This window comes from Corapipo altera, unplaced genomic scaffold (genome assembly GCF_003945725.1).
Source record: "Corapipo altera isolate COAL_440 unplaced genomic scaffold, ASM394572v1 2b, whole genome shotgun sequence".
Classification (NCBI taxonomy): domain Eukaryota; kingdom Metazoa; phylum Chordata; class Aves; order Passeriformes; family Pipridae; genus Corapipo; species Corapipo altera.
In genome coordinates this window covers 33,617,369-33,641,915 of record NW_020884874.1, presented here as the reverse complement: position 1 = coordinate 33,641,915, position 24,547 = coordinate 33,617,369, and the positions used below count along the sequence as shown (strand labels likewise).

Below are 24,547 nucleotides of genomic sequence, written 5' to 3'. Positions count from 1 at the left end.
AGATTATATTGTTCTTTGAATTCTTTATTCAAGATAATTATTTTTTACACTAGTAAAACCACTCATTCTTTCATGTGTCACATGGACTTATATTTGGGAAATAGTCTTCAGAAAAAGTGCTTCTTATGGGCAGAGTGGTTTTTTTGATGTTATACTGTTCTTTTTCTGAAGAAAAGCTGCAAATGTTAATCCACATGACTCTCTTAGCAAATCTTTCAGTGGACAGAGAAATATGGATTGAGTTTTAATATTTTTATTTGTAGATTATGGTTTTACTAATATATTGACTATAGTTTTAAAAGTTCCTAATTAAGAAGTGCTCAATTAAGAAGTGCTCAATGAGGGATGCTTATGCACAAAACTGTTCTTGAAAGGCAGTTTTAACTCCACTATGTCTGTGTCTCTTTGGTGTCATTTCAGTTTGATTAGGTAACCGTCTTAGGCTGAAAAACACTGCTTGATTTCACCTTATTTTTACTTTACCTGAATCTAAGGAAGCTCATGTTACTTGTAATATATTTTCCTTAATGGTTTACCAAGTAAATAGATTAGTAAGTGTTTCTAGTAAGGAGAAGTTAAAGAAAGAAGCATATGTCTGCATATTGCATAATAGAGGAATTCTGAGTGGCATAGAGATGTGGGCTTTCACCACTCACTTGCACTTTCTGGAAAATTCAGCTTTGTTGAAATAAAAGTACAAACAAATTAGTTCTAATAGAAAGATGAGTTATGAGTTAATAATTCCATTTAAATTTTTCACAATTCTAAAGAAAATAAAGTACTAAGTAATAAAATTAAAAACAAACAAAAATGTCCCCAATTTTTATTCTCCTGTAAAGTTGTCTTTTTAATACTGATTACAAATAAAAGCAAATTTCAGGATGTTGGAATATTTATGTTTCTTGGTAAATTCTACTTTCTAACTATTTATAAGAAACTAATTGGTTAGATTTGGATATTTTTAATAAGTACTTGTTTATGGTATCCAAAAAGCATGTTAGCTGATATTTTCTGTACATTATGTACTTGCAGGTTAAATTGTAGCTACGTGGCCTCTCAGATGGCATGCATTCATTCTACCACATTTTAGGCTGTAATTCACAATCATTGTAGACTAGAGGAGATTATCAATGTTGCTGATCCTGCCTTCCCTCAACCCAGGCTGCTTATTCCTACCCTCATACTGTTCATTCTTTGCTACTAAATAAAGGTTCACATAAGTAGATGGGATAACTTGATTTTGGCAAAAGCTGTTAATTTGTGTTTTGGGTTGGGTTTTTATTTGTTTGTTTGGTGTTTTTGTTTGTTTGGTTTGGGTGTTTTGTTTGTTTTTCTGGTTAATTTTTTGTGTTTGGTTACTCATTCCAGTTCTGTGTGGTGCCTACTCACATAGAAGCTTCATTCCTTTACCTCCTTAGTCTTTATACTCTCTGACCTGTGTTCATCCTTGTGCCTCTCAGGTTTGCTTCGGCATTTTCTATGTGCTTTCTCCTAGCTTTATTCTACCCATTTACCTAAGTGTTCATGTATGGAACCCTGTGACCTTTTCCTGCTGATAATATATCCGGTATTTCTTGAGCCTGTCTATCACACAGGAAGATGACTGTGCCTAAATAATTTGAGTCAATGCATTTTTCATTAGCCCTTTACTTGCCTCTTTGTTCCTTTTACTAATCTCTGCACACACACACACACCCCTCCACGCACACCCCCACCCAGTTAAAAATCTATACGGATTAAAATTTCCCCATCTGCTGTCATGGTAAGTGCACTCAACTTATGAAAATATTTAGTGTCTGTTGACCTCAGAATGCTTGGATATCTTACAATGAAGTTAGAGTATGTGTCACAGTCATTTAAACATAAGCTTTGCAGGATTGCTTGTGTGCTGGAAAGACATACCAGGCACTTGGATGAGTTTGGCTGTCAGGTATGTTCATTAGCTCGTGTAGTAATGTGAACAGCACCAACACTGCTGTTCACAAAATTACTAAGCCATTACTCTGAAAAATAATGTGACAATGGTACTAAAGGTGAAACAGTAATGTGCTGTTATTTATGACTGCTTTTTGTCATTGATACCATATCCCTGAGAGACCTCCTGCTGCCATTTTTCTTGCAGTACAACATGGAGTCACCTGGGTTTTCTCCAGATCTTTCATGCCACTGTCAGTTAAATTGAATAGTATTAAAATTTATATTCTGCAGCCTACAGAGTTTGCAGTCTTGGAGGCTTTCCCAGAGTGAATATGAATATGAAGAACTTTAAAAACATTGAAAGCTACCCATTTGTTAAATCTCTTTATTTTGTCTGATTTGAAATTTTTGAAGTCCTTTCTTTTACTTCTCCTATTTGGGATGTTATGATATATCTTTTAACTGGCTAGTTTTGGAAGTGGATCAGTCTGTTTTTGTGCTGTTAATGTGATTGTTACGGTATTGTTTTAGAATTTTTGTTTTGTCATTCTGAGATATGGTAAGGGACCTATTATGATCTCATGAGCACTATTTGGTTGGCCAGTGAGCTGGACAGAAATCAGAATCTCAGCCCCCAGGACTGTAATACACTAAAGTGAAAATTTATGACCAGCCCTGTGGAAATATGCCCCAATTTCCTGTTTTAGTGTGTCCATCTTATATGGACATCTTTATAGTTCTAGAATGTTTTCTGAGTGTAGTCAATGGCCAAGTTCAAGTAGGCTTTAGATGAAACCAGGTTATTACAAAGTGATTATTGCAAGCGATTCTACCCATATTTTTTTTTTTTCTTATTGAGTACTTTATCATCCTTGCCTGTGAAAAGTTTGTGTAAATCATTATAGCAAAGACACAATGTAAAACATGCATCCTGTGAATTCAAGATTTTTTATAAGGTGTTTCCTGAGTCCTATACAAACACATCCTCTCTGTTTTCATCTCCTGTTTTCCCTTTCACTTCTGTTCTTTCCAATTCTTCTCCCCTCCTTCCCCCATTTTCTTCTAACTATGCTTTTTGAAGGTGAACATGTGTTTATGAGCTACACTGTCTCCAAAACAAACAAAAGAGGGTGGGGAGATGATGAAGGGGAGGAGGACAGGGAAAAGATGCAGCTGCTCATTTTCAATTTTTGAAACTAGCCTTGGATCCTTAGCATTTACTTAAGCTTTATAATAAAAACTAGGGGCATGACTGAAACATTGTGTTTTGTCTTTGTTTTACTGTGGTTGCCAACAAGAAAATCTTAAAATAGTAACAAATATATTATTTGAATTCCCATCTAAAATAGTATCAATATAAGATGTTTTGCCAGATGAGATCGCATGTGTAGAGGATTGCCACAGCAGTGAAAGCTTTTGGAAAAACAGCCAATGCCATATGTTGGTTTTTATTCTGTGGTGCCAACATTCAAGTCAGTAAAAAGTATTTTAATTTATTTCACCTACTAGGAAGTAGAAATCCTTATGGCATTGGGTCCTGTAATTCTATTGAACCTGCACAAGCAGTGTGCCCTCACACAAGGGCCAGCGGCATCCTGGGCTACATTAAGAAGAGCATTACCAGCAGGTCAGTGGGTGATCCTGCCCATCTCCCCAGCCCTACTGAAACACATCTTGAGTGCTGGGCCCAGCTTTGTGCTTCGCCAGTACAAGAGACATATGGGCATAGTGGAGTGAGTCCAGTGAAGGGCCATAAAGATGATTGGGACTGGACTGTTCAAACTGGAGAAAAGAGACTTGGGTGGTACTTGTGTATAAGTACCTTATAGAGGGGATAGTAAAATAGATGGAAGCAGGTTCTTCTTGGCAGATTCTCTAACCCTTAGAGGTTCTCAAAGCTGATGGGCCAGGACTCTGAGCAACCTACTCTAGGTGACCCTGCTTGAGCAGAAGGTGGGTTTGGTGACGATCTCTAGAGATGTCTGCCATCCTCAGTGAATCTGCAGTGCTTGTGTGCCTCTGATTCAGAGTTTTGCTGAAGCACTGGGCTATGTCAAATACCAGTGAACAAGTTGTATGTTCTCACATATTTTTCTGAGTGGTAACGTTAATGAAATAATATTATTAACACTATTAGGGAAAAAATTGTGGTTGAGGAACAAAGCTTGAAACAATGTGTGGAATGAAATATGTTTGAGGCTTTGTTGCACAACTCTTCACATGTTAGTGAGCTCTTACCCACATAAGTAGTCTCACTGACGTCAATAGGACTACTCCTATAAGTGTTCACCAGTGCAAATAAGGGTTGCACAATGTGTTCTTGTCTGTAACGTACAAGTGTATGTAACACAGTATTTAATTATCACTTCAGTACTCCTTTACTTCAGTGGCATATTCATTTAAATATCCCAAATTATACTGCTTTTCCTAGGCTGTATTTTACTGACATAGAGATATCAATACATCCATCACCATAAAATTGAGCAGAGATAGCATCTCGGAAAAATCCTCTTTCCTTCTGTTCATTTATATAGTTGAAAAAAAGAGCTGACAGAAAAAAGGAAAATAATTTTCTTCCTTTTTAGTATTTTAAATAAATTGAAGTTTCTAACTTTCTTCTGACAGTTTGATGGAGTCAATACTTTACTTTCAGTGCTTAAGTAGTCTGAAGGTAGACTTTCTATTCCCCATAAAAGAATTAAATATGGGTTTTTATTTTAAATGTCTTTCAAAGTTCAATTTTGTATAAAGAGGCATTTTGTATCTATATTTTATAGTAATAAAAAAGGTAGGGCTAAAAGCAGTTTCCAAGATCAATAATGTGTCACCAACTTTTTGTATTTCAACTTTATTGCTAAAACATCTGCTGTAACACTTTTGGGGTTTGAGAGTAGGCTATGTTGTACTCTCTATCATTCAAGTGATAAAGCCAGAGTGTCTGTCACAAAAACTGATTTTTTTTAAGACTTTTAGAAGCTTTTATTTTTTAATACTTCTTTTCTAGTTGTAAGTATTGAAATTTTTGTCAAAATGCTTGAATTAGGTTAGAGAGTCTTCTGGAACTACTGTAGGAATAGTTGAATGGTTGCATATGCATAGTTGGAATTAAATCTCTGGACTTGTGAAATGCTGTAAGAGTACAGCGTTATAATATAGAAAAATGAGCCTGGTCCACTTTGTAGAGAGGATAGATGTTATTCATTCAGACCAGTGGTACCTTTACAAAGAGATGATCTATAATGCTGAAAACTCTTTTAAAGTAATTGTTAAAATAGGAAAGAAAAAACTGAATTACCGGAAGCTAAAATAAGAAAAATTGATACTGAAATTAGAATAGAATTTTAATTTTTATTTATTTAATAGGTACACCCATTTTGTACCCACCAGTAACTGAAAAAGACTAAATGGAAAATGTAACAAACTCGTCTACAGCTCAGTGTTTTATTTAAAATTGGATGTCTTTTTCAAAAAAAGGTGTGCACCAGGTCAACCTTCAATTTGTTAGGCATAATGTACATCTAGCAGACAACAACCTTTTTGTTAATCAATAGGTCAGGATCTTGACAGCACTTTCTATCTGTCTTAAAACAAGTGAACCTGTAAATACCATGGCTAGTCTTTAGATCAAATAAGAATAGCACCTTGCAGCCTGTTCCTTCCATACTTTCTGACGTCTTCCATTCAACAACTTGTCAGGCTTGTGCATAGTAATCTTTTTGGATTTCAGTAAAGCTTTTGGTACTGTCACAGGATCCTTCTGGACAAAATGTCCAGCACACAGCTGGATAAACACATCATGCAGTGAGTGAGCAACTGGCTCACAGGTCAAGCACATATAGTGAATGGGGTAACATTAAACTGGTGTCCTGTCACTGGTAGGGTTCTGCAGGGCTCCATCCTCAGCCTCAGCCCAGCCCAGTTCTCTTCAATGTCTTCATTAATGACCTGGACACAGGACTAAAAGGAATACTAAGTTTTCTGCTGAAACTAAATTGGAATGAGCTGTTGACCCCTTAAGGGCAGAGAGGCCCTGCAGGGAGACTTCAACAAATTAGAAATGGGCAACTGTATGAAGTTTAACAAGGGCAAGTGATAGACACTGCATCTGGGATAGGGCAGTCCTGGTTGTGTGTATAGACCAGGGAATGAGAGGCTGGAGAGCAGCATTGTGGAAAGGGACCTGAGGATCCTGGTCGATGGCAAGTTGAAAATGAGTCAGCAGTGCCCTGGCAGCCAGGAGGGCCAAGACTGTCCTGGGGTGCGTCAGGCACAGCATAACCAGCTGTTCAAAAGTGGTGGTTGTCCCAGTTTACTCTGCAGTGGTGCGGCCCCACTTTGAGTATTGTGTGCAATTTTGGGCACCACAATATAAAAAAGATATTCAGCTCCTAGAGAGTGACCAAAGGAGGGCAGTGAGGATGATGAAGAGTCTGCAGGGGAAGCCCTTTGAGAAGTGGCTGAGGTCATTTGGTCTGTTCAGTCTGGAGAAGAGGAGTGTTCTTCAACACCCTCATGAGGGAAGTGGAGGGTCAGGCACTGATCTCTTCTCTCTGATGACCTGAGGGAATGGCCTGAAGTTGTGTCAGGGAAGGTTTAGGTTGAATATCAGGAAAAGGTCCTTCATCCAGAGGGTGGTTGGGCACTGAAACAGGCTTCCCAGGGAAGTGGTCACAGCACCAAGCCTGACAGAGTTCAAGAAGCATTTAGACAATGTTCTCAGGCACATGGTGTGACTCTTGGGGTGTACTGTGCAGGACCAGGAGCTGGACTTGATGATCATGATGGACTCCTTCCAACTCAGCATATTCTATGATTCTACAATAGTACAGTTACAGACTATGATAGTACAGTTATAGACAGTTAAACTGACATGTATTTTTCTATATGTTTTATTTTAGCCACCATGTCTAGAAAAATGCTTGACTAGCACTGTTTATTTTTTGAAGAGCTTGCTTCCCGTGAACCGGATCAAACCTTTCTGGATGTGGTTAGATTTCTTCCTATTAGGACTTCTAAGTGACTGACTTCTATGGATTTTGTATTTTCTCATTTTGTAAAGGGATGTTTACTGTGTTTCTTTTTAGACATCCTAATACTATAAGTTTGGAGGGGATTAAAAGAAGAATGACAAATCCTGCTGTGTGGTGCTGCAGATATGGCCCTAGCACCTCCAAAGTAGAGAACACTCAGGTGTCCAGACTTGTTGCTAAGTAGTACGTTATTTGACTGTGTAGTTGTTATTTAAGAAGAGCATGTGCTCTGGGAAACTTTCTTAAAATGTCTGCTAATCTAAGTGTTAAGATAAAGTGGGATGCTCCTTTCAGAAGGAAGAACACTCTCTGTTTCCTATTTAGTGAAATGACAGAGTGAGAGTTGGCACAGGCATGTAGTATATCTCAGAGGAGGTTTCATCATAATGGATCTTGTTTATGGAATAAGTTAAGTAACAGTTTAGTGAACAGCACTGTAAATTTATATTGGTAAGTATATTATAAAGTGTTTACAGAACTTCATTCACAGGAGTTCATTTTAAGAAATAAATGAGCTGTAAAACATCGGTAATAAAGACAATGGGACTATTCTTAAGCCAGAAGAATTTACAAAAAAAGGGAGCTACTCCAGGATCAGGTGTCAGGTGGGAGAAGACATTACATCAGCCGGAAGGTATTACCGGAGAAGACATAAATCAAGAACTTGGTCCCAACACCTGTTCTCAAGGGAAGAGTTAAGGTATTCTTACCTTGCTTAATCATTAGATTTTAAGTACTTTAATTTGCAGGTGTATATGCTCTTTTCAGAGATTATGAGTTCTGAGTGACTTGACATTTTTCATAGTGAGTTATGAATGAACTGTATTTTAGTACTTTTCACCTTCAAGATACGTGTTACTGTTCAGGTATATTTTGGGCAGAAGACAAGGTAACCTGGCTCTGTGTGTTGCACAAGAGAAGAAAAAAAAGCAAATAATTATACTGATATGTCCCTTATACATCTACAAATACATTTTAGCTTACTTCAGTGTAATGTGTTAATTAGAAATAGGTTGATAATTATTTTTATCAGTAACCTTGATGATACATAGCTTTCTCCTCAAGGAAGTATTTGAAATTATTTGATTACAATTTGCAAGTCCTAAAGCATGTCTGTAGTCCATTTGTTAGCTGTTTGCAGAGTGTTAATTAAATTTCCAAATTTGGTCCCATCATGCACCTGGAAGGAGAATAAAGCTTGTTACAGACCCCTCAGAGTTACTGCAATGTGCTAATGAGAACTGGAGAGAAGCTACTCTCAAACCAGGAAACTAAGTCAGAGTTTTAGAAAGCCTCATACATGAACTAGTGGATGATATTATAGCATAACAGTATACATTGCAGGATTATGCCATTCAGGCAATTTGAAGTGCGTTTTGAAACCCTATGAAAAATAATTATTCAAATTGAGAATGCATTCACCCCATTAGGCGTACATATAATTCCTGTGGAAAGATTATAGGTCTTTTAGCTCTAGCTAATGAAAACTGATTTCATCAACAGTTTTATATGACATTTTGCTTTTTAACTTAATACTGAAGGAGCGCTCAGAGCTGCTAGTACTGTGCAGATCTTGAGTACTAGATTTTGGGAGACATGAACAGTTGAGTATCTGCAGATGTCTAGGGTTCAAGCTTGCAAGGTGCTGATAATATCAGGAAAAACACCATGGAAGTTGGTGGAAACTAAAGGCGCTTATGTCCATGCCTTGCTCATCATCTGGCATGCTCAAGTGCAAAGGCACATCTGTGGCTTTTTCATCAGGAATATGGGATCTGAATTATGGGAAACAGGATGCAGTAGTTGTTGGTATTATTTCTGTATGAGCACATTCCAGTTCTGTTTAGCTGAGCTAGTCTTTATTTTGTCTCTCTAAAACTTTAGCTGCTGGCATCATGGGTGAGATGTTGCATTGCTGCTGCTCTCATCTACATGTATACAGAGCCTGGGGGTTTATACAGTAATTAGAGGCTGGCATAATTAAACATTCATCTTTTAATAAAGATTTTAAATGTTTAATGGTAAAATTTATTTTATGGGAAACAAAGATATGCCCTTTTTAAATACCCAAAAATTTGGGTAGTGTAGTGTTTTCTGGTACTGTGTTATTGTTTTTCTCTGCTGATATGCTGGAGCTGTGTATTGTTTTTCCTCTAGCAATGCAGGCAGGATTTGGAGGAGGAGGGGCAAAAAAGGTGAATGAAGCTGCTCACAGATAAGATTGTGAATTGATTTTTCAAGAAAAGAGAAATCAAGGGAGATTCGTCCACTCTGATTGCTTCATGTTAGTGATTATACTTTTTGCCAGACCAGTAATGTCAGGTTTCAGAGAGTTTGGGCACTTGGTCACATTACATTCCTGTATACTTAAATGGATTAAGATAAAAAGTCTGACTTGAAAAGGATATTTCAAAACTGACTGTGCCTGTGGTTTTGAATCCTGATGCTTTGAACAAAGAAGGGATTGATTTAATGGGATTAATGCTTAATCCAAATGAAGCAATGTACACACATGCCTTGAATGCTTTTGAGAATAACTACAAATATCGCTTATAAAGTTCTGTAGAAAAATACAGAGAGGTGATCTCTTTGTAAGAAAAAGATGGGCCAAGACTGCTTTAAATAAAGGACACATGCAAAGTGCTTCAGGATTACTTTCAGATATTTTTAAGTCTTTGGTTTTTTTTACGAGTATGATACTTATTTTCAAGTGCTGATTTTGAGGAGGTGTTACGTGTCTCTCTTCATAATTTTGATATTTCAGATGAGGAAAAGTGTTTTCAAATTAGACTTTATTTTCTCTTATATTTGGGGTAAGGTTGTTTTCTGTTTCAGATGATGCTTTATCTTTATCACTATGATTTTTTTTTTTTTTTTTTTTTGGCTTGCAGATTTTCTGTGTGGCACAGTATATTGTTACTTGGAGAAATTATGACTTTGCCCATATTTGCTGTGACTCTGTACCCCTCTAACTTCACAGAAGAATTACTTTTTTAACCAAACAAGCCAATTTGTGTATGGTATTTTTTATTTGAATTACTTTTTAAATTTTCTTTTTTTTAATGTTTGCAGATGCAAAAATTTCAACATTTATGATTATTTCCTTTCATGTTTATTAGTAAAAGCTTTCTTGATACATGAAATTCACCTGATTTCTTATAATGATCGATGTATACACTCACAATGTGTTTTCAAAACATTGAATCCTGTCTAACTGGGTGAAAGGTATGTTATATGCACCAAAGACTGTTGCAAGGGTTTTAGGGAAAGCAATGACTGCAGTCTTTCAGAGCGTAGTTGTTCTAGGATAGAACGCTGACTCTCACAAGTATTAGGCTGGCTCATCAATTTTTAACCATTTGTCCCTGACTCCCTATGTGCCCCCCAGCCTGGGAACCAGAAACTTTAGGTGAAAACTAATTCTTGCCCAATCATGAGGTTTTGGAAAAAAGACCAAATATCACAGCACTAATGAAAAAATTGCAAGAATTGCTAATGATGTGTGTGACTCATGCTGCTAAATGGAGCAGATTTTTAAACATAGCTCTAGGCTTCAATTCTTTCAGCTCATTCACAGTCAGTTCTGCTTTATACTGAGCTCAGTGAAGCTATTCTCAGAGGAGCGTACAGTGTGACATGGATTAAGAGTCAGAGAGCGGAGCCATTAATCGATTCAGTACTACATAGGTTATCTAATATCTAAGAAATATTTAAAATGTTTTAGGCAGCATAAAAAACTGGAAGGAAAAATATAACTGTCAAGTGATTTTTAGCTTTATTACTTTTTTTTTTTTAAAGGAATTCTGTTGGAGACTGGCTTAAAGGCAAGGAATAATTACTAAAAATTGATGTTTGAAGGAAGTTTTGTTTCTTCATTTATTTTTGAACCGAGCTATGCTATATCTGAGCTAGTAAAGAGTGCACAGGAGCATTCTTAGGTACTGGAATTGTTTTTTTTGTCTGGAATGGCTCTTGGCAGTGCCTTGCCCAAGCCAGCTAATGATGTCCCAGGCAGGTCCCGAATGTTGCTCTGGAGTAGGGTCAGGCCAGGGATGATTCCAAGCAGGCAATCAACCTTTCTGTTTTCACTCAGCTTCATTGTTGGACATCAAGAAAGCCTAATAGTAAGGATGAAGGAGTTATAAGCCACTTGGTTTCAGGTCAGTGAACAGCCCTAGACATATTCAGTTTACTGATATAGACAAGCCTACCGTGCTTTTTTGTAGGACTCTAACAATTTAAACCTGTAAAGTGATTTTTAAGTTGCTGAATTTGTCACATCTGCTCAAAAAATCATTCTCTCCCTTAAGATAGAAGTAATAGTGTTTAAAGCTTTTGTTTTAAAGTGTTAATATTCAATTATTTTCCAAAGAGCATTTTTCTGACATCTTAAGAGGACAGCAACATCTAAGACTGCATCTGTGTTTACAGTTTCTATCTCTCCTAAAACCTAACATAGACATTATGAGGATTGTGTTAATCAACAGGGTGAATACTGATCACATTTATTATAAGAATTTTCCTATTCTGTAAACTTTGTCTCTTGGTATGCTTTATTCTTTACTGGTCATTCAAATATACATTTTATTTGGAAACTGTCTTCATGCATTTGAGGCTTCTTGAAAAATGTTTGTGTCAGTACCTGTAAAATGATCTACCTGCATAGTACTCTCAGCTGCAATGAATGTTCTGTAATTTTCTCTTATTTAGTACTTTTTTTAGTGCTCCAGATTTTCTTTTTGACTAATGAAGCTGTTGGTCTACTTACACTGGACAGTGGGAGATTGCTCTGTGAAAGCGGTTGATCTCTTTTAGGGTTCTACTTGATGTTATCACTAATGAAATATTGCAATTGTTGAAATGAAAGCTTTACTGGTAGATCAAAAGGGGAAGCTAGACTTGAGCAGGCCACACAATCACTAAATCAAGCAGCCTGCAATACTCACACTCTCTTTGTATGAGACCCACAAATAGAGCTATTTTAGAAGGTGGTGGTGCTGATTCTTTTGGTTTTGTTTGGCTTTTTGTAGAAGTCCAAAAAAATCAGTCGAATTTTTAGTTACACTTTCAAAGTCCCAATGGTACACTGTTGAAATAAATAGAGTATATACAGTTTCCTGTGGTAGTTCATAATCTACACGAATAAGTATTCCTCTTTAAACAGTTCTACTAAACTTGCTAAATTATTCCAGGTAAAGATTTCTTTATTCTTTACCCCTAGCAAAATGAAGTGTGTTTTTAAAGTATTAGTCATAGGACCACTGAAAAAATAGTTATTTTTTGAACCGGACTATCATAAGTGTTTTGGCTTTCCAGTTTAAGGTGAAATGACTGAACTGTGATATTTAGTAGCAATATTTTTATTTTCTATTGTTAGTTTAATTAAATAAAAAAGGGAAGAAATCCACCCATAATTCTGTCTTCAACTCTCTGTATTTCTGCTATTAATTTCGGTGAAAAAGAAACAATTTCTCATAGTTTGGGTAGGAAAAAAAGCCCAAAACCAACACCCAAACACTCTTACACATAGTCCATTGAAAGCCAAAGAGTTATTTAAAAAAAACAACCAAAAAACCCTCAAATTCCACCACTACAAAAAACAAACCCAAACCACAAACCACAAAACCAAAATTTTGATAGACTAGCATCAGCTATGCCAAATAACATGAACTGCTCGAGCCTCAGGCGTATGCAAAGTGGAAAAACAGGGCTATGGTTTTTTGTTAGAGCGCATCAATACATCAGTTTATAGAAATACTACAAGTAAACACAATTGTTTTTCTGTCATGTTGTTTACCCTTCTCACTCCTAACATCCCAGGATGATTGTCCCAGGCCTTTTTCTGATGAAGGAATTGCCTCTTGGGTGGTGTTGGGAGGACAGGTCATCTTCTGCTCTCTGCTTTGCACTGAGCTTTGCCAGCTTTACATCATCCTACCCTGTAATAAATGAGATACACAAAAAACCACGATAAGGTGAACCACTTGCATAAAACCCAGCATTTATTGAAAGGTTGTATTTCCATTTACTGTTCAAACAGGAGTAGCCCAGAAACGGAAAAATGAAATCAAACCCACCTTGATTAAAGTTTTCAATGCACATGAATAAACTTTTAAAAGCAGATGGTATGGCCAAAGAGAATATATTTCAAATTGAGATTTACAAAACCTAAATGGGTGTGCTGGTCACAAAATGAGGAGCTGCTGAGCTGGCACAAGTGTCAGGCAGCTGGAGCTGTTTCTTTGCCCTCTCTTTGTTCAGAGGGAAATGAAAAAGAAGAGCTTATCTGATACATGTGTATACTTTTGCATGATAGTTTTATCTTCATTTTCATTATTTAATGACAAATTAAGAACAAATAGTTAACACGTGCATAAAACTTGACAAATAGCAAGCTGTGTCAGAAAGATATCAGCCCTGAAATGTGATTTTAGCGTATAGACCAATGCAGTTATGAACATGTGCCCTTCTGTCTTTTCCTTTGTTAGACACCATTGATATATACACTTGATGCTCTATACAAGAACTGATGAACAAGAATGGGAGAAGTCCTGGCATTACTGGAGATGATGGAAAGTAGTAGTGAGGGAAGAAGGAGGAATGGAGAAATATTTCTAATATGAATGCTTGTAGAAAAGTTTGCTGCCTCAAATGCTTAAGACCAATACAGTAACAGAATAACCAGCACTGGCTTGTGTTATTTTTGTTTGTAATTCTGTAAATGACACCTGAATGGTATGATAAACTTTTGGTTCCTGAGTTTGGTGTGTTATGGTCCTCTTTATTTAAATGTTATTAATCATTGCCTCTGAATTTTCAAAGAGGTTTTTTTTCATTGCTAAGAATTAAAGGATTGCAACACTTCAGTAGAAAGTTTGATAATATTTAGGAAAAATAAAATATAGGTACCATAATTATTCAGGAGCACGTGAATGCTCAAGAGAGCAAGTGTGTCGATCATTGAACCTATACGTGATGTTACGTAATAATCGTATTCTAATGTACATCTTATAATGTAGAAGGCATTATATCCACCATAAAATAATTGTTTCTGCACAGCTGTAAAACAATATAACATTCAAGCATCTTTACAACGCTAAGTGTACATAAAAGCCTTAGTGTACTTATAACACAAAACATTTAAATTTCTTCTGAAAGACTACTTTCTATTAATGTTACATTTTGTGAAGTTACAATGTGTTCCTGCTAGTTTTGGTTGTGGAGTTTGTGTGTATGGTTGTAGTGGGTGTTTTTCAACGCAGCAGGCTAACAGTTGGGAGCTGACTGATAAGTCACCTTTAATCTATGTAGAAAATAGGTTTAAGTTACTCTTTTTAAACTCTGCAAATATAGTTGTAAATCCTGTTCTGCTTGCTCCCATCTGCAAATCTGGCATTGAAAAAGCACATCTGCACAGATGCCTTTGGTGAAATAAAGATGGGCAATTTAAAGACTGTTGTAGGATTTCTTATATCATCTTCGTGAATCACTTTTCCATATAAGGTTAAGGCAGAGTTTTTACCTTTAGGTTGCTGAAATTGCATGATATCTGGAAATTAAACTTGAGACATGTAGACTGAAGTCTTATCTCAAATTTACATTTTATTGAATTTTGATGTGTATATTACAAAAGCAAAAACTTATAAAGGTTTGAATCAAGAAAGAAAGTTAAGTTTATTTTCATTGAAAACACAAATCAAGTCTTGTAGAATTTCAGTTGCTAATTTTACAATCTTTTCAACTCCTAGTTTCTTATTAGAAGCAAAAAGTGTTTGTTTGCAGTCTAAAGACAATTTGGAAGTAGCAGGCATTTTGTGACAACCCTGTATTGATTATTTTTCATTTGGAGCTTTAAAGGCAGATAAGTTTTAATGACTTTTTGGTGGTTAAATCTGCTAAATTTTTAAAACATTGTAGTCATTATGAACAATTCTTAAAATACATTTCTTTTTTAAATTTTATTACTATGAAATTAGAAAGACTTACTTTTTCAAGGTATTACATTTTTCTTAGTTGAGCGAATTACAAAATTATATTAATGAGTCTGATTTTTCAGAATGTAAGGTGATACCTGTATTGGCTCAAAAATCTACTTATTCATTTAGCATATATACTTCTTTATAGATGCATTATGACCTAAATTTACAAGCTATCACATAAGGCCAAACAATCATGATGGGGTTTTACTTGTTTTTGCTTAACTTGCTGATCACCTACAGGTCTTACTGATTTAGGAAGAACCTTTTCTTCTCCATTAATGAAAATCAGGATGCTCAATTAGCTTATTCAAGTGATCCAGATCTGGTGACTCTTGCCTGCAAATGTCAGTGTTGTTATTTGAGGCTATGATATCCAACAGGAACTGCCACCTCTGTAGATTAATAGAAGGGATAGTTTAAATCAGATATGAGCTGGTGGGGGCTGGCAGTTGGTGTAGGGGGAGTGGCATAGTAGTTTGTTTACTGGTATTGCTTCCTAAAGACTTTCATTGTAAACGTTTGTAAGATATCTTAAAGATTACCATCATTGACTGGCACTGAAATTGTACTACAGCTGTTTTCATCACATTCTGATACTACACAAAGCATAAAACAGGAAAATCTATCTTATTTTATAGCATGAATGCTTTCCAAAAGAGGTCAGTGTTGTTTGACCTGAACAACCTGAACAACCTTTTTTTGTGGAACCTTGGCTGCTTTCTGTGGAGAATTTGCTATTACACTTAGAGACACCCAACACAAGAGAAGACAGCATATTTAAAGTTGTTACAGTTGTTGTTACTCCTCTTCCCCTCAGATCTCATTAAGGCTTTTGTGCTTGGGATGCCTACTCTCTCTATGGGAGCCAAGCCCCTTGGGCAGGTACTCTTCGTTTCTGCCTCCCTTTTTGGAAAGCCTCAGCACTACTGGGTTCACCTCCTTGCGGCTGGTCATTTTGTTTGGGGAAATTGTGAAGTGTATGATCAGATTATAATTTTATGAATTTTAAAATTTATACCAGGGATCTGAAATTCTGAATTTTGCTTCTTTTTCCAAAATGTTTGATGGAATTATCTTTTTGTTACAGATATTGTAAAGGCCTTTTATCTGCAATTATTTTTATTTTGATAACTAAATTGCTAACATAATGGAAGCATACCTGTGAAAGTAGTTTATACATTCAAAGTTAACTGAAGTAATTCCAGTACTTGAAAATTGTGTTGATTTTGCTGCCATTCGCATTGAGAATACTGCATTTGATGCTTTACAAGACATACCAGTTCACTTTCTTCTATCTCCTTCTAACCACATTCTTTATCGATATATTATCTTACATATCGTGGAAATAAGTACTTTTATAGTCACAGTCATAGTCATAAATTCCTATGTGGCTATTTCTGCCAGGTACTTTTTACCTGTACCCCTCTAGGGCACATTTTTTACATGGTATCTTGTATGGATATGCTTTGCTTCCACTATTTTCTAAATGACAACTCGTTTTTTTCTTTCTGGATATTTCTCTTTCTAGGAGGAGACAATTTAAATAGTCATGTGTTCAATCAGTGTGTTAAAAAAAAAGAATATTGATTCTTGCTTGTCTCTAGGTATTTTTTTCATATGAGGGAGTTCATACTGGTAATGTAATCAATTAATATTCTCTCTTTCAGGTTTAACAGATGAAAAAGTGAAGGCGTATCTTTCTCTTCACCCCCAGGTACTGGATGAGTTTGTGTCAGAAAGTGTAAGTGCGGAAACTGTGGAAAAATGGCTAAAAAGGAAAAATAACAGACAAGAAGGTAAGTCCTTTTCATTTGCGATTAATAGTTAGCTTTGAACAACTCAGTTATTTTTAGATTTAGAAAGGAAACCTAGTTTTGGTAAAACTTGACTGTTATAATTTTTATATGTAGATTCCACAATTTTTTTAAAGGCAAAAAAACCCCTGGTTTTTTTAATATTTTCAGCCTTTTGGTATTTCTATTTTGAATTATTTTGGTATTCATTTTGGAAGTTTAGTTTACCCATTTTAAGTTGCAAATATTGTTCTGTCAATCTGCAATGTCTGTTTTGAGAACATAACTTGGACTTCTTGGATCTAAAATTGATAAGTTTTGAATTAAAATTATGCAGGATGTGCAGGATGTAAGCCTCAGTAAATTACTGGATATACCATCTCAAAGGTTGCTACTTGCAACATATATTAAGTCAATTTTAGATAGGAATATTCACACAGAGCTTATAAACCAGTGTGTTGAATTCTAGAGGTGTTTCTGTTGGGTTGCTTTAGATAAAATACCTCACTAAACAGACCCAGAAGACAGTTTTATGAGTCAGCTTGTATTGACAATGTCTGTAAATTTTGTAATGACCTTAAATTTTGTGAGATTGTGTGCAAACATAAAATTCATGCAATGCTAACCATGATTTGAAATGCACCGGGTAAAATGCAAAAGAGGAAATTACAAGGTGAGAGAAGAAACCCTGATTTTGCTTTGAATGTGAATTACTTTGTGGCTGACTTCTAAGGTGCTTGAGGTTTAAGTTCTGGTGATACTTCTCATTTTAAAAAGAGGGGCTAAGATGTGGGCAAGGGACAGTATCATATTGAGCCAGATTTCTGGTGGTGATGACTATATCTGATATTAAGGTGGCAGTAAATTGTTGTTGATTTAAAGAGATTACCTAGTGGAAGAAGTATATAGCAATAGACCACCAGTTTACTCTATCTTTGTAGTTTACAAACTGCAGCACTGCAGGATGCTTATTGTTATAATCCACAAAAGCAATCAGAAAATCAGTGTTATGAATCAAGGGAATAAGTTGTGACAATGCTTTTTGTAAACAGATTAAAAAAAATGTTTTAGTGTTACCAGAAATTCATATTATTTATTTTTAAGAACTATGTTCATTTAAAAATGATGATTTTTCTCTAAGACACTTGAAATTGCCATAAGAAATCATTTGTGTGTGTTTATAGTCTGGGTCAAGGATCTGAATGCTAAAACCGAATTAATGCTTTGGATAATTTTCAGCTTCAATATTCTTATATTGCTAAGTGGAATTTATTAGTTCCTTTGTTGCTCAAAGTTTCCAACTTTGTGGAGGAGGGGAGAAAGGTGTGAACTGAAGATACATTTTTGTGGAAATCCTAGTGAAACTTTTTGAACCAAAATAACTGCTGACCATTGTCTCAGCAAAGTTTGAACATGAATAGCTGCAACAGTGTGATTTGTCTGTTTTTTTTCTTAGACTTTAAAACTTCTATATTATGGCTAATTCTCCCTAAACTTGTATTAAAACTGTCAAGCAATAGTTATGCTATCATTATCATTCAGATTCATATCTGATATCATCAAATGAGTCTTTCTGCCTTCCTGCTACTTCCCTTTTGCTGACAGTGATCTTTAAAGTGACCATATTTGTTACATTACAGGCAGTTATGCAGATGTGACTTCCTTAGTGTTGGATTTTAGATAAAAATAAGCAGAACCAGATTTAAAACTACACTTGCCAAGTCAAAAAGAATAATTTGAATGCATTTTGTTTATAGAATGAAACAGATACTGATGAGCCTTCTCTGTCGTTTTCTTCTAGAAAGATAAAGTCTATAGCCATATAAAATCTCTCTGATAAGGAATCAACCTAATTTTTCAGAATGCAACATTTTTAGAAAAGAAATTTACTAGATGATTTATTCAGTTTATGTATGTACAAATTCTACTACCTGAGTTATGGTGGCATTGAGAAATTAGGAGGAGAGGATGGAACTGAATCTTTTGGTATCAGCATGGATGTGTGGTGACTTTAAATGACTAAGTAGCCTCAGTAACTTTACATCAGTAGGGGTATAATTTTCCCTCTATCCTCTTGCTTTAATGTAGTCTACTTTATGAATGTTCACATCATGTAATGTGATACAGACAAAAAAGTAAGCTTTGTTTTTATTAGAAAGTTGCCAGGCAGACAAAATGCTTTTTTGAGGTCTCTGGCTTAGTGTCTGTACTCTTACACATTGGTGACGCAGAACAGTCATTAACCTATATGCAGAAATTGTGTCCTGCCTGATTTACAGACATCCAGCTGTGTGTACTCTTCAGCCAGAAGTCAGTGGGCCTGCAGCCAGGGTAGTTTATCTGAATTTCATTAGCATGAGCATGAACTGAAATGTCCAATTTGGACTTAAGTGAACCAAAATTTATCAGTGACAGAGATTCACTGAATTAGTTACTTTAGATGGATTTTTTTTTAACCTAAAATATTAAAAAGGAAGGAAATCAGTAAATACCATACTGTTTAAGGTGTAGCTATGTCCCAAAACATAATGACTTGTGTACGAAAAATCTTGTATCTATCACAGCAAATGTTATATTGAAAGTTGCTCATGACAGTTTGGTAGTGACGGTGATCTACCTGGGATTATAAGATACATTTTTCTTTACCCTCTTTTTATTTTTCTTTTTCATGGTATATTGGAGAAAACCTTCAAGGGTGCCAACGGGAAGGAATGCTGCCTGATATTTGGGTATTCACTGCAACTTTTTGAACCCTAACTATTATCTACCGATAAAATACATGCTCAAAACACACCCAGGCCTTGTGTGGTTGCACACAGCATTTCCAAACGACTCTATTTGTAATAAACAAACACTTGAGTTTTAATTTTTTTCTATCCAGATAATGGCTGAATTAATCTTCCAGAAGAACTTTTCTTTTCCAGATGCCTAGATATAATACTCATAGAACTCAAAAGACTTCTTCCATTGTCCCCTTCCATACCATTCAAGCAAAAGTAGCAGATGATTGTAGCAAGAGCCATAATATTTTGGAAGCTTTAGGCTCTGCTGCTTGATAGATCCTCATCTCCCAACAAATTTCTCAGAAAAATATTTATGAATTCCAATCTTAATTATATTATTTGAAGCTTCACTGCCACAACATTAAGAGACTAAGCACATAGATTATAAGTCAGATGCGCATCTTTTACACTGCTGATACTGAATTTCATAGATGTCTTTCCTAATCTTTTTAAAGACCTTTTTTTATAGGAAGAAAAAGAAAACTGTACAGAATATGAAATCTGCCTATCACTTAACATAGTTATTGCTTCCCAGGGCCCTCATGTTCATCAAACTGCATGATCATGTGCTTAATTAATGCTGTATATGGACACATTAACAACTTTATACATTATTTTCTTCCAGCAATACTTGCCCAAAACAGGAAGGCTATGTATAGTGGGAACTTAAGGTGCTTTGCTACCATACAAATGCTGTTGTTAGGTAATTCATAAACACAATTTAAAAGAAGAATTCAATAGAAAATAGTACATTCAGTACAGGGTACAACACTGATTATGCTCAGAAGTTACTGTCTATTATGTGCAGTGGACTTACTGCATTTCCAGGAAGCTGAAATTTCATAATTGATCTGAAAAAAAAAAAAAAAAAAGGAAAAAGTGAAGAAATTAGAAATTCCTTGCTTAATATGACATTATTATGATATTGCTGTAATTTTTATTTGGGTTGTATAAGCCCTCAAGGAGATACTGTTAGGCTTTGAAAAACAGTAAGATTAATTTTCTTAGGGTAAGCGTAAGGTATTGCCATTCTGCTACTAATATTATCTTTTATGGACTTCATAATGTAATACTCTGCTGTAACCTGCTGTACATTCAAGAGAATGTATTATGTAATGTGACAAAAATATTTAGCATTTTCTGATATGTCCTTACATGAGTTGTTTAAACAGAAACATAAAATAGCTTTTTAAGTAATTTCACATATATTCATTTTTCTGGACTGTTTTTTCCTGCTATGCTTTCCTGTATCCAGGGTTCCAGTTAGTGCTAAATAAGTGCTATTTGATAGCTGTGATGTTGATATGATGCAAATGATTAAATGAGTGTATTCAGTTGTTTCAGTTGAAGGATATTTGTGAACATTCAAAGTAATTTTTCTTTTTTTATTTATCATTACACAATAAATTCACTTATAGTTTTATGCAATTACTGTAAACAGCCTGCCTGCTTTATAAAGTGTACTTTTTCATTAGTCATTTAAATTCATGATTTTCTCATGGTGTATCTAATTCTTATGGTGTTTCTTGTGAAGCAACTCTTTGTTGATTCGGAATTCAGATTAAGTCCTGATTCTGTTCTCTATTTAGCTCAGCAAATTCACTTTTCACCCTTTTCCCCCTTCCTTTCTATGTGCCCTAGAAGTGGGCAAAGATGACAGTCAGATATGGTGCATTTGGTAGAGGACTGGAATCAGTTATCTCTGAATATACTCCTTCCAATCATTTGAAAACTCTGTAACTTCCCTAGAGTAGCTTTCAGTGAGCTAATTGAGTATAGAAAGGATAGAGCTCTGTGCAGGTTTCTTTTTCTTACTTTATAGTATGTGCTGAGTTGAAGGTTTTGGTAACTGAGCTAGTTTATTTAAGACTGATCCATTCTGTGGTCTTTAGACACAGAAGCCCTTTTTTTAGTCCGTTTTTCTTAACTGAAGAAGGAACTGGAGGAACAGGATCTGTGGCAAGAGACTTTGTCATACCAAGACTTTGAGACTATATGTAAAGAGAGAATTTGTTTACTAGTCCTTTCAGACTAATACTAAAAGAAAAATTGTACTAGGCTGCATCGTTGACATATAAAAAAATAAAAGTTCTGTACAGAAAATGGTTTCTTTTCTGGTGTTACAGTTCCAGGTTTTAAGGTATCAGTATAGTGGGCTTTAAAGTTTGCTACAGTCCTTGAGAGGCAAAATAGTGAGTTTTGGAGAGATATTGATATGTGACTCTATTTAGGGAGCAAGTCTGTACTTAAATATTCATAGTTAAGTAATACTGAAGTACAAAGTTCTACATTAGATCATATTTATTCCATTATTTATTCTTTTAATTATGTTATTCATTCTGGCTTTTGAAAGATGATGTGTAGAGGAACATTATGTACACTTTGCCTAAGGTTGTTAAATATAAGAAAGGATGAATAACGTGCATTTCCATAAGCAGGGATGGAGTATATGAAAAGATATATGAAGGCAGGACATGTGTCAGTATATGTATGCTAAATATCTTACTACCAGAATTAAAAAGGAAAAAAAAAAAGGAGCCTAGGTTTGATTTGTTGGTTTTTGAGGACTGTGCATTTCCACACTGACTAAGCAGAGATACCTGTTCGCTAGTGCAGGGTAGGAGTTGTAGCACCGTAGATGAGGCATATTCAGAATCTGGAGACTATCACTCCACAACTTGCTGCAATTCTGATGTATCCCCAACCCAGGCAAGAGGAACTGATTTGGCAGCATGTTAATGACCTCCTTGATTTATAATTAGGCTGTCTTAATATTTCATTGATGTTGCAGACATACTGTTTGATTCTGATGCATTCCTGCTGTGCTTATGTTTGTGGCATCCAAGCAGGCAACAAATACATGCCAAAGAGCAAGAGTGATATGAGATTTATTGTCTGATTTCTTTTTTTTTTTTTTTTTGAGTAAGTTAGGTGAAGGAGGTGATTTTTCTTTTTCTGGAGCTCTCCTGCATATTTAGAATTGTTTAGATGGTCAGAGATTTACAGAGGGTAATCCTTTAGTGACGAGATGTTTGGCCTTAGGAAGTAGACGTCATGGCTTGGTCTGAGTTCCCTTTTGAACTAATTATGTTAATCACATTATATCTAGAGCAATTATTCTCAACATGTACTTAAACTAATGTTTGTTGTGTCTATGTTAGGCTTGAACTAGGAGTGTTTATATTTTTTTCTGTCTACTCAAAAATACTGCTGCTTATTTGTAAGCCCTGCTTCACAGAATCGTTTTCTGACCAGTACTTCTGGGGTATATTAGAAAACAAACTGACTTTGATTTTTTGTTGTTTCTCAATCCTTCTAGGATTTAGGATATGGAGCTTCTTTTAGTATCTTACTGAGGAACAGGTTTCCCCGTTTTCCTATTGTTTCTCTTCAGTTTGCATTTTGAACCTTTCCAGATTATCAATATCTTCTGTAAAGTATTAGCAGTATAGGAGTGATACTGTTACAATGTTGGGTTCATTAGTGTTTTATGCAAAACAAAACCATTTTACTCCTGTGTGAGACAGTACTCCTTAATATTGTCTGGCCTTGATGCTCTTTGTTTTCAGATTGTTTCTCTCCTGTACATGGATCTTTGTTTTAGAGTAAAAACCAAGCAAGCAAAAGAAAAAAAAAAATCTCACTAATTGGTGGAGGAGATCCATTCCAATGACATATGTGAAGACTGTATACCCACGTAGCTAACACTTTTTAATAATAATTATTTATGTCAATGTCAGCTAACCTGTTTTACCTGCATTGAAATGGAGTAGGAACATTCCCATAGCCTGTAAGCTGAGAAAGCAATAAATAACAAGGGAATGGTCATTAACTTTTATGAGACAGTAGCTTTTTAATCCAACTATGGAAGTATTAACTAGAGAAATGTTGGCTAGACAAGGTCTGTAATCAGACATTGACCAATAAGGATAAAATGACAAAATGTAAAATAACTATAGGTGTCAGGTTTGTTTGTTCTGTCCATTAAATGAGACTTGCATCATTGAGGAAAAGAAGGTATGTGGTTATGCAGTGTAATACTCTGTTACACTACATTTGCACAAAGAAAGGATAAATGCCATATTTATTCATGGATATTCTGTATGGAAGTAGTAAAAACTCAATTCAGTAAAGTTCTTGATACCTTATCCATATGTAATATATCTGCAAAAATTCTGCCATCTCTTTTATCTCACAGGAAGCACAGGAAGCCCTGAGGATGAGTGAAAATTTATCTTTACTGTGGAGAAGGCTAGTTGGGTATAAATGATAATGCCATATTTTGTAAATGGATGATTTTATGTTTCTGGGGGTAGAAACAATTAATATTTGTCTTAACCTCATATTGGCTATTAGTGAAGATATTCAGCAGAAATTTTACTTCTGAAACTGCTCTGTTGTCTTAAGACTTTGAAATCTGATCGTACACACAGAACAATAAAGTACAGGCACAGTATGGGCTTAAGGAAGACTAAAAATTTTCAGTGTGTTATCCTGTGATGATTTAGCTAATAATGATGGTAATTCAGTTACTTTATCCTTTAAAGTAGCTATGATTAGATTGAATTTTAGACTAGTTGTCCTGTCTTTGTCTATCAGATCAGATTTAGTGCAACTGATTCAAAAAGTGTACTTTTCATGGTGAGTCATAGATACTCCCTTTATTTGTCCTAGTAGTCATTGGTAGATCAAGGGCTTTGAAGAGGTAGCTTTGTCCAAAAATTACTTTTTCATACTGTGCATGGTGAAATAAATCCTGTCAGTAAACTTTCAACTGGACTGTAGTAAACTTTTTTTTTTGCATGTTCTATGAGTGCATGTTAAATTACATTCCCACTTCATTCAACAAGAGGAAGACCTACTCATGACTTCATTCTCATTGGTTTACTTCTATACATTCACTAATTTATTGCTTCAGGTGACAATACCTGTTTAAATATGTTATAGGAGGGATACATATATTACACATAAATGAACGCTGTTACCTCTGTGTAGCTGCCATAGGCTTTTGCTGATGGAAGATTCATGTCACAAATAGTAGTCAA

At 35.4% G+C, this 24,547-nt stretch overlaps 1 protein-coding gene across 3 annotated transcripts in view; it reads left to right on the top strand.

Moving 5' to 3' along the window:
- The window catches only part of PDE10A (phosphodiesterase 10A), a 355,321-nt gene that overhangs the window by 238,191 nt on the left and 92,583 nt on the right, over nucleotides 1–24,547 (top strand). For all 3 annotated transcript variants that reach the window (XM_027633632.1, XM_027633637.1, XM_027633642.1), the window contains exon 2: nucleotides 16,594–16,722. In XM_027633632.1, coding sequence (XP_027489433.1) covers nucleotides 16,594–16,722 — 129 coding nt within the window. The remainder of the gene's footprint in view (nucleotides 1–16,593; nucleotides 16,723–24,547) is intronic.